Here is a 10,555-nt window from a genome sequence, read left to right on the forward strand (position 1 = left end):
CCGCCCCCGCCTGCCCCGCAGGTTCCGGCAGTGCCTGCTGGCCCTCAACGACACCATCTCCAACATCATCGGCGTCACCTTCTTCAACCTGCTGGAGGTGCCGTGCTTCGTGCTGGAGGAGGGCAAGGAGTGCGTCCAGTGGCACTGGTGGGGAGGGTGAGTGCCCCGGGGGGTGCCCCCTGCCTGGGCCCGCTGCTGCAGCCCTGCAGCTGGGTGCATCTGCTGCTGTGGCCCCGAGCGTGCCCTGCCTGACTGCCTCACCGGCTGCAGAGGGGCACAGCTTGGCTGTGGCAGGGCTGGTGTGCGGGGCCTCATGGCATGTGGTGTCCCCAGGTGTGAGCGTTACGGTGTAGTACCCCTGGCCAGGATGGTGCAGCAGAGTCAGTACCACTACAGCCTGCCCGCGGAGGAGATGGGCAGCCCTGCTGTGCAGCCCCCGGGCAAGGGAAGGAAGTCCTCTAGAGCAGGGCGCAAGCGGCTCCGACAGGGACGGGGGCAAAACCCTGGGCTCCGCCAGGCACGGAGACCTGTGACAGCCCAGCAGCCATGGGGCCCAGGTACCTTGTCCCCTGCATCTGCCAGGGACAAGGCTGAGCCCACAGCCAGGCACGCAGCAGCACAGCGGGGGCTGGAGCCTGGCCCCCCAACAGCAATGACCATGTTGGAACAGGACCTTGCTGGAGGAAGGCGAGCGCCGGGAGGAGCACAGCAAGGGGCTGGGGGCTCAGCACACCCTGCCTGCACGGCCCGCCCTGAGGATGGCAGCATCAGATCCAGCCCGGCAGCAGAGCGGTACAGAGCTACCCCTGTGCCTGCTGTGGAGGGGCGCAGGCAGCAGGGTGAGTGGGTGCTGGGGGCAGAGCATGCGCCACAGCTGGGGTGTCCCAAGGCCTCAGCTCGTTGGGGTCATGTGCTGGGGGTGCCGCTAACTGCCCCGCTGCCCTCAGGCCTGGGCAGGGTGTGCAGGTGCTACAAGCACCTGGATAAATGCGAACACCAGATCGCACCCCACGAGGTGAAGTACCAGCTGCACAACGTGGACACCCGGACGCTCTTCCACTGCAACTGCACTCGCAGGTGCGTGTCCAGGAGGAAAAGGCAGGGCTTTTCCCACCATCACAGGGCACCGTGTGCAGGTAGTTTGGGGTCAGACGAGGTGGGTGCTGACTGCTGCCCTCTTGTGCCCACAGGCTGGCGCGGTTCCTGCGCAGGGCAGGGGACCTCAATGACATGGAGGTGGCTGTCCTGGCCGACCGCATCAGCACGGACTGCTTTGTTCTGCAGCCACCCACTGACTGCAGCCTGGGCGAGGGGCTGCAGCACAAGTAAGTGCAGAGGGTCAAAGGAATGTGGCCTGTGTGGGGCTTCCTACCCTGCATGGGCAGGAGGGATGCCCTGGTGGGGCTGGGTGCTGTCCTGCAGGCTGGGCATGAAGCTGGCATTGCAAGCGTTATCCCCTGCTGTGCTGTGCCATGGGCAAGGCTGGGGTGGAAAGCAATGGATGTCAGTGCTGCAGCGGTACACTGATGCTCACAGCTTTGCTTCTCCGGCAGCTGTATCACAGCGATCCGGGCTGTTCTAGTACCTGCACAGCATCTCAGAAAGACCCTGAGGCGCTGGGGTCCTCCGCACGTCATCTCCAAGGCTGAGCATCCAGCCTGGAAGACACAGGACAGTGGTGGCACCCTCTATGAGCGATGCCTGCGGCTGGCCTTGGAGCAGAAGCCAGGTGCTCAGCACCACGCGGTGCCCCGATGATGTCTAAGAAACACTGCCTCGCATGGGGAGGAAGACATGCTGTGCAGCAGCCACGGAGTGGAGCTGCGTGATTTCTGGTCCTTGAGACAAAGGATGGCACTGAGCATGGCTGCTGGCATGAGTGCATGGAGCTGGGGGGCCACAGCTGGAGCGGAGGCAGGCAGAGGGACTGAGAAGCCTCTCAAGGAGCTGTGGCTGCAGGGTGGGGGGGTGGCTGTGGCTGCCATCTGTGAGCATCAAAGCAAAGGGAAAGGAGTAAGAGGGCTTGGGAAAGGGGAAACCCATCATCTTCCTTCCCTGTTGTGCCCTGGGGTAGGGGGGATGCTCTGGGCATTGGATCCCCCAGGCAGGGGGGATGGCAGGGCCTCCCACCCTGGATTTGTGCCCCTTCAGCTGGGGGGGGCCTGGGCAGCGCGGTATGATCCTGTTGCCCCCTGCTTCCCCAGGCAGTGTGCAGGGAGGGCTGGGCTCTGTGCTGGCTCCCAGCCCTGGAGGGGCAGGGGGCAGCAGCCAGGAGCAGGCCCAGGGCTCTGTCCATCCCTGTGTGCAGCAGAAGATAAATAAAGGGTGGTCTGAGCATGGTGTGTGGCCTCCTGCTGTGGCCCCCACCCCAGGGGCTGATCCTGCCCCCCCCTGCAGTAAGCACAGTGCAAGCTGGGGTGGGCAGGATGGTTTATTTTGTCGCTTGCACTACGTCCAAGGCTGAGGCACAGTGGTAGCAGCAGGGAAGGAGCAAGCTTCGATCTCAGGGGTACCCTGGGGTTGTCCTCGCTCTATGCCCATCCCCGCCAGAGCCCTGCCCTGGCCTCCTGTCCCACCTCAGGTGCGGGACCAGCACTCCTCCCATAGGACTGAAGAGTCTTGCACTTTGAATTTCGTGAGGAGCTCCCCCCACCATGACACTAGACGAGTCTTGCCCTCCCCTGTGCCACCTCCCAGCCCTGCCAGGGCAGCAGCTCAGGCTGGGGGGAGCAGGGGGAGGCCCCTAGCTGCCAGGCACACAACAGGGGTGAGAAGTCACTGCAATAAATAAGGGAGTGGGGTGTCTCAGCAGGAAAGTGGCAGAGGAAAGCACATAGCAAGCGAGCTACAGGGAGGAGGGATCAGCGGCCCATGGCACAGCTATAGCTGTCCAGCTCCTGGGGGCTGCTCCCCTCCTTTGGGGAAGTGCTGCAGCCTGGGGGGCTGGTGGGGCTCATCCTCCGGCAAGGGTAGCCCTGGTCCGCGCTCTCCCTCCGCCGGCCCATGGCCTGGTCAATCATCTCCAGGTGGAGCGCGGGCAGTAGGCCCAGGTTCCTGGAGTCAGCCCTGGCCAGGGGGTTCTCAGCAGAGATGCGCCGGGTGCTGCCCTGCTCCTGCACAGTCTGGTAGAAGGAGCTGCCTTCCTGGCTGTCAGCTGCCCGCCCTGGCTCCTTGGCTTTGGCTCCGTGGCGCCCTGGCTCCTCCTGGGGCAGGTGGATGGTGGGGATGTCCCTGGGGAGGCCTTGGCGGCTCTGGGGTGAAGGGCTGCGGCTTGTACCCCTGTCCCGGCTTGACGGCCGCAGGATGAGGCCCTGGAACTTGGCCAGGCTGGGGCTTCGGCTCCGGTGCCGTTTCATCTTGCCTGGGCTGGGGCTACGAGATTTGGGGGCCAGCAGGACAAGCGTGCTGTCATCCTCCTCTTCTGAGCTGCTGCCTGAGCTGTCCGTGGGGCTGCTGCCCTCCTCTGACCTGGGCAGGGAGATCTGCACCCCTGCATCAGCACTGCTGGCTGATCCTCACAGGGGGCTGTGGGGCACTACAGCAGCTGGCCTCCTCCAGCCAAGCACCCCTACACCCATTCCCCTTGCCTCCCTCAGCCCCTCACCCTCGCCTCTCGGCCATGCTGACCTGGAAGGGCTCAGTCACACCAGCAATGCTGCTGGAGGTGTTGCTGTAGTATCCAAGGATATACTCGCCCTTCCCCTTGGGCAGCGCCTCCTCTGAGAACATCACCTGCAGCACAGAGACAGCTGATGGGCACCAGGGCTGGGCACAGGGGTGCCCCCTCCCACCTCCAGCCCCAACTGAGAGCAGAAATCCCCGATGCCAGCACAGTGGGCCTGCCTAAGGCTCAGCACAAAGCAATAAGGAGGTGCCCTCCTTATTTTGCCCCATCAGGGCCCTCACAATGGGGCACACGTGCCCAGCAAGACAGCAGGGCTGGCCCTAGCTCACCTGTGCACACAGTTGCTTCTCTAGGCAGCGCTCTCCATCATCACTCCTGGCCCAGACATAGGACACATAGTCTTTAGGATGCCGAAAGCCCACCTGTGTGCACGTACATGGGAGAACACAGGTGAGTGGGGGAATATCAGCCTTGCTTTAGCTCTCCTCTCACTCAGCCCCCTCTCCTTGCACAGGGGGACCAAGAGCTGCCTTCCACCCACCCAGCAGTGCCCTGGCCCCCAGCCCCCCAGGAGTGCCTGTGGGGCCCACAGAGCAGGAGGGAGAGGGAACTGCTGGATCTGAGCCTCCTGAAAGGGCCAAATCCTGCTGCTAACTGCCAGGGCCTCCCAGGGGAAGAGAGAGCACAGAGCACAGGTCCATGCCATGCACCCATGTCCACTGGTGGGAGGTAGCTCAGAAGGGACCTTGCAGTGCCATGCAGTGCTCCCCACTCCCTCCAGGCCCAGCAGCCCCTAAGCCCCTACCCGGTAGAGTCCTATCCAGTCCCAGGAGCTCCGGTGGAAGCCAGCAGCCATCTTGTACCTGACAACTGCTTGCTCAGGCCTGCTCCATTCGTCAGCCACATAAATCTCGACTGGGGGCTTGTCTGCCTTGGAAGCAAACTATCAGAGACATACATGGTGAGCAAGGGCATGCCAAAGAGAGCTGCCCCTGCTGCCCAGGGCACCCATCTAGCACTGGGCCCTCACACATACACCACCAGCAGCCCCCAGCCACAGTGGCAAGACAGCTGAGCTTGCCAAACAAAAATAAAGTAAGCCCCGCGCACACTAGCTGGGCATCTCACACCTGTAGCTCCTGCCTGTGTGCCCAGTGGCCCTGGACGGTGCTTACCTGCACTGCAAAGATGGCAGCTACCGGCTTGTGGTCGCTGACAGTGTACTCCATGTGGCTGCAGTAGCAGAGCTGGCTCACCGACAGGATGCCCCGGCTGGGCCGGCGCCTACCCACACCAAGCCCGACACTGGGAGATTTGATCTTCCAGAGGATGCGGTCGGTCCAGGCAGGTTTTCGCTTCTTGGCACTGCAGGGCACAGAGGGGCATCTCTTGCCTGGCAGGGGGCAGTGGGCTCCACCCCAAACTGCCTCCCCCTGGCACTACGGCACACAGGGGATGCGGCTCGTCTTGGCACACAGCTCAGTGCAGCTGCAGGGACAGACCTGCGCTGGCACCAGCACAACAGTTGTGTCCCAGCCTGCCGTGCCCAGTCCAGCCCATGCCCGCCCCAGCATGGCTCTCCCCATCCATCCGCCCCTGCCCCACCAGCACCCGCCCTGGTTCTGAGCCCCAGCCACTCCTGCATCCCTCAGCCATGCCACCCGCTCCCAGGCCCAGCACATGCTTGAGCTCTGCTCTCCTACCTGCTGTCATACTTGTTGTGGCCCACATCGATCTTGAAGGTGGGTGGGAAGTTCAGGGGTCCCTCCTGAAAGCCACTGAGGACAGGCCAGGTACTCTTGGCAATGTTCAGCTGTGGGAAAGAGAGCAGGTTGAGGAGCACACCAGCCCCCACGGCCAGACCCCTTTGCAAGCCCCCCAGGACCCCTCCACCCCCAGCACAGAGTCATCCCTGCCCCATTGCTGCCAGCCCCACACAGCTCTCAGGGTTTGTCTGTGCCACGCAAGCAGCAAGTCCATAGACCCAATGCCCCCAGCTCTTCCTAGCACACTGATAAAGGAAGCATGTGCCCAACTCCCATAAAGACCATCCTGGGACAGTGCTGCCCCTTCCCCCAGAGCCAGGAGAGCCGGGGCCCTTTGTGCCCCATGGACAGCAAGGGGACATGCCCTGTCCCACAGCTGCACAGGCAGTTTTGGCAAGAGCCAAATGCCACTCAGGGCCCAGCTGAGGCTCAGCAGCATGTCCATCCCTCTCACCTGGTCCTTCTCCCAGAGCTGGCTCAGGATGTTGCTGTCAATGGCGTACTTCACAAAGCGGATGTCTAGGCTCTCGATGCGGAGTTGAGATCCCCAAACCAGAACACAAGGCTGTGGGTGGGAAGGAGGGCAACAGGCTGGAAGGGCTGAGGCTACAGGAGCCAGGCAGTACCACAGGGGGAAGACGTCCTCAGCCTGTGGGCAGCCTCAGCCTGCAGCACAGGCGCTCTCGGGAGCACCAGTGCAGGTCAGCACTCAGCCAACCACGTGGCCAGCTGCCAGCCCTGCCAGGATTGCTCAGGTAGGACCAAGCACCATTAACCACACACGCCTGACTTCCCTGGGCAGAAATTGAGGGTGGAAATTTCCACCGTGAGGCACCTACCAGAGTCAGACCACACAGTCAAGACACTGGGGTGGAGCCAGGCCCTCCACCTCACCAGTCCCAAACCCCAACAGCACCAGTATGGCAGGAGCTGCACCAGGCCTGCATGTGCCCCAGGGGAGACCAAGGACCCCTCTTAACACCTACCCCACCATGCTGGGTCCCCACTGGGGCACAGGACAATTTTGCAGCTCTGCAGGCAAGACCCCATCTCCAAGCTGTGCTGGGATTCAGAGGACAGACCCCAGACCCTATCTGGAGGCAGTCAAGGACAGGGGCTGGCACTAGAGCCCTGGCCCAGACTGGGAAGCAAAGTGGTGGGGTACGCACTCATGGTCCAGGATGCCGCTGGCCACACGCCCCTCGAACTGCGGCGATACCCACACGTGTGCGCTCTGTGGGCAACGTCCTCCTTGCTCTTCTCCGCCTTCTCCGGGTGCTCTGGCAGGTGGCAGTTCAGGAAGCAGACCATGTGGCCGAAGATGGAGAGACGAACGCTCACCCCACCCTTGTTGCCCTGCACCGAGAGGATCCCATGACTCCTCGGGAAGCCAGCCCCTTGCCACCTCCCCCGGGGCCACACTCACCCAGTAGCCTCCCAGCCCCGTCCTCGTGCAGTCTGTCTGGATGTCCTGCAGGAAGGGGAGGTGGTAGTACTTGGCAAATACCAGTAGGATCACACCTTGCATCCGTACCGTGCTGACCTGGAATGGGAGCAGAGGCTGAAGCAGGATGGTAGCCACAGCAGAGCCCATAGGGGCAGGGACAGCTTCCCCCACCTCCAGGCCACAGGGGCAGCACCTCCATTCTCTGCATGCCCCCCCACCTTGCAGATGACTAACAGCACATTTAGTTCAGAGACTATGCACACCCTCCTGAATACTGACAGCTGAGATGAGCCCAACAATGCTAAGGCTCATGTACGTTCTGGGGCAAGTGCCCCGGGGAGCTGAACCTGCCCTGGGACCCGCAGGCTGCTGCCAGAAGCACAGGCTTGTTCCCACATTCACCTCCTCACCCTGGTGCAATGCAGCAGGCAACAAGAAACATCCCCAAAGCACCACAGGGGAAGCCTAAGGCACAGGAAAGGGAGCAGGGTGGCACAAGCTAGACAGCACACTGTCGAGACGCACCGCTAGCCCCCAGGTCAGCCCCCACATGCCGCTTGGATGGCTGCAGTCTGTCCCTCCAGCCAGCTCTCCCACCACACCTCCTCCCTCTGTCCCTGCAGTCCAACTCTCCCTCCCCGTGGTCCATCTGCCTGGCAGGCAGAGAGGGAACACCAGCTGCCCAGCCCCTTTGGGACCTCCTTACCAGGACAAAGTGGAAGGGGCTCAGCACATCCATGAAGAGCTCGCTCCACTGATCTGTGAAGAGGGCATCCTTCAGGCGCTTGTTTATCTTAGAGTTCACCTCTTGCAGCCTGGGAGGAAAGGGACAGGTTCCTCAACCACACCAGGAAGGTGTCTGTGTCCCAGCTAGTGAGGGCTCCTTGGGAGAGGTGCCAAAGCACAGTGCTGGGGAGCGGGGCCAGGGCAGGAAGGGCAGTTGAAGGGAGGACCCTAGGTTCAGAGCACAAACCAGCCATATCCTTGCTCCAGCGACGCTGGGCCATGTGCTAGCAGAAGGCACAAGTGGCCCTGAACCCACGAGGCCTTGGCCCTTTCTAAAACAGGAGCAGTTCAGCTGCACAGGGCTGGGCAGCAGTCTAAAGCCTATCTCTAGGTGCAAGAGGGGCTTATGGGACATTTCAGCTGCATTGGTCTCTACAGAGAAGCCAAGTCTCACTGGTACTTCAGCACAGGGTGTCCAGGTGCATCCTAGCCACCAAGCCCAGAGCAGCAGCAAACAGAAGGTTAATAGTGCTCTTCCCGTCTCAGCAATTAGTGAAAAGAGGGAAGGAGAATGTCCACAGAGAACGGCAGAATCAGGAAACGTCTTGCCCAAAAATATCAAGTGCTCAGGGCGCGAGGACACAGGTCAGAGGAAGGACGCAGCCAGGCAGAGACGCCCTGGAGGTGGGGAGCAGCAGGACACCCTGCCCCGGCCAGGACACAGTCCCAGCAAGTCTCTTGCTGTCAGCTACACCTCCTGCCCCATCCATCCAGGCTCGGGTCTACGACCTCTACAGCCCCACACAGCCCCATCCCGCTGGTCCACAAGGCCGAGGGGACCAAGAGACTGGCTCCAACACAGCATAGTAGCTCCAGCAGCCTCAGTCTTACACCACTCCCTCCCTGGGGCGAGGAGCACTGGGGGAGTCCCTGGGAGCCTCGGGGAGGCAGATCCAGCTCTTCCACCTCACGCCCACGGGCAGAGGCTGCTTCTCGCTCCCTGTGCAAAGGCAGCATGTCCCTGGTCTTAGCAGGAATTCACACATACCATGGCAAACCTCAAGGGATCAGTTTTCCCTTAGACTCCGGCAGAGCTTGCCTCGCCAGCCACACCAATAAAGCCTTACCACACTGACACGGCGCTGCCTTGCCAGCAGTTAAGTGTTGCCAGGGGCACGGAGCCAATCCAGCTGTGAGAGAACAGCAGATTTGTGCCCTTGAGGCCTGCATACCATGGGCAAAAGCTGAGATGTGGAAAACGCTCCCAGAGGACTCCAGCAGGCGAAGTTAAATGCCTCTACAGACCTGACCCCAGGACTGCCAGGGCTCACAGCAACAGCAGGGCTTGCCGAAGCCTGGCTCTGCACAGCATAGCCAGCTACAGGCTCTTCGAAGGTTCAAGGCTACTCAGGATTCAAGGGTTTCAGTTCCTCTTAACACTCCCATTTTACTAGGAGCCGATTCTCCATCGCCTTTTCTGATATTTTACTGCTTGCGATGCACACCCCTCCCTGCTCAATATGCCCTGGGGAGGCTGGGGCTGCAGCTCTTCCATTCCCCACCCCCCAGGGCTATGGGGATCCCAAAAAGGGATGTGGCAGAGCAGGGGAGGGGGCCCTGCACCTCACCCTCTTACCCAATGGCGATCACGTCTGCATCATTTGTCTCGCCCGTGTTGAGGTGCAGCAGGGATGTCACATCGTTCGGGGGCATGGCTGTACCCACATTCCAGGTGACCACTGTGATGCTTGGGAGGACAAAGGAAGAACAGGCTAACACTGGGGCTCAGAGGTGTTCCCTGTCCCCCCCCTGTTCAGCCCCCAGCTCCACAAAGGAAGCTCTCTGCCTCCAACAGAAGTGGCCACAGCTGAAGCTTAGCCAGGGCACATACACCAGGTCCTTAACTCTCGTTTGAAGGAGACAGGTCCTCGCCTCTAAACAGCCCCAGGGTCTGCACTTCGGCGCATGGCAAGCCCCGCTGTAACCCAAGCCCTGGTGAAATTCTAGAAACCAGCACAAAGAGCCCTCATTTTCGTCACTGCCGACTGACACAGGCAGGCTGGCACAGCAGGCAGCCTGCGAGACAGGGTGTCCCTGGAAAACTGCTTCCCCTCCCTTCCCCAGGAATCATGCATCCCTCAGGCTCCTGGGGAAAAGGACCCAGATCTCAGCCCCCAGAGTCTGCCCCAGAGCACAGCCAGCCCCAAAGGCCAGGGCATCGCATGTGACAGCAGCGCTGCAAGCCCCGCAGCAGTGTCCTTCACCAGTGCAAAGCCACCATCAGTCACAACACATTAATGCCATTACGCAGCATGCACCAGCAGCCCGCGGGCTCTTTCGGCAGCACTAGGATGAGCCTCAGTCACAGGGGGCACGTTTCAACAGCGAGGGAGGGTAGTGCCACATCATTTCCAGAGCTCAGGGACAGCGGGGGCAGATGGCACCCGCTCCACAGCCTGTGCCTCTGACAGGCCACCCCACGCAGCACCCACTCCCCTGAATGCTGCCTGCGCAGACAGCGGGCACTGGGCATCCTTTCCCCCCCGTCCCGTGAACCCTGCTTGTCCACAGCCCCTCACCCTGAATCTCCTCGAGCTGAACCATCCATAACAGGAAGAAAGGGGCAACTCCAGCCCACAAGAGGCTTCGCTCGCTGCTTCACAGCAAGGGCAGCTTCGGCCCGGCATTGCTCCCCCCCGCTCTCCCCCAGCAGCAACACATGCTCACCGGAACGAGGCGTCCTCCGGGACCCTTCCCGAGCAGCCGAGGAGCGCGTCACAGGAGTCGCTGGAGCTTGGCAGGCCGAGGGACCTCCCGAAGAGGGAGAGCTCCTCCGGCTCCGGTTTGGAGAGGGCCGCAGGCTTGGACAGGCCCACCGGCCCGCTGGCAATGAACTCGCTGGAGACGGCTTTGGGCAGGCCGGCGGCCCTGGGCGAGGAGCCCGCCCAGGCCGAGATGTGGTCGCTGGACTCCGCCTTGGGGAGCATCTCC

General features: G+C 61.9%; 1 protein-coding gene across 1 annotated transcript; it reads right to left on the reverse strand.

Annotated features, from left to right (window-relative positions):
- Positions 1–2,861: 2,861 nt before the first annotated feature.
- Positions 2,862–10,551, reverse strand: LOC103904117 (phosphatidylinositol 4,5-bisphosphate 5-phosphatase A). The gene is given in 14 exon segments (XM_009285478.1): positions 2,862–3,482; positions 3,628–3,732; positions 3,955–4,047; positions 4,431–4,568; positions 4,801–4,990; positions 5,329–5,438; positions 5,846–5,928; positions 5,931–5,956; positions 6,561–6,607; positions 6,610–6,747; positions 6,818–6,934; positions 7,545–7,653; positions 9,201–9,311; positions 10,292–10,551. Coding segments are annotated over 14 exon segments (2,148 nt in total).
- Between the last annotated feature and the right edge of the window lie 4 nt (positions 10,552–10,555).

The sequence above is a fragment of the Aptenodytes forsteri genome, unplaced genomic scaffold (assembly GCF_000699145.1).
Source record: "Aptenodytes forsteri isolate BGI_AS27 unplaced genomic scaffold, ASM69914v1 Scaffold392, whole genome shotgun sequence".
Classification (NCBI taxonomy): domain Eukaryota; kingdom Metazoa; phylum Chordata; class Aves; order Sphenisciformes; family Spheniscidae; genus Aptenodytes; species Aptenodytes forsteri.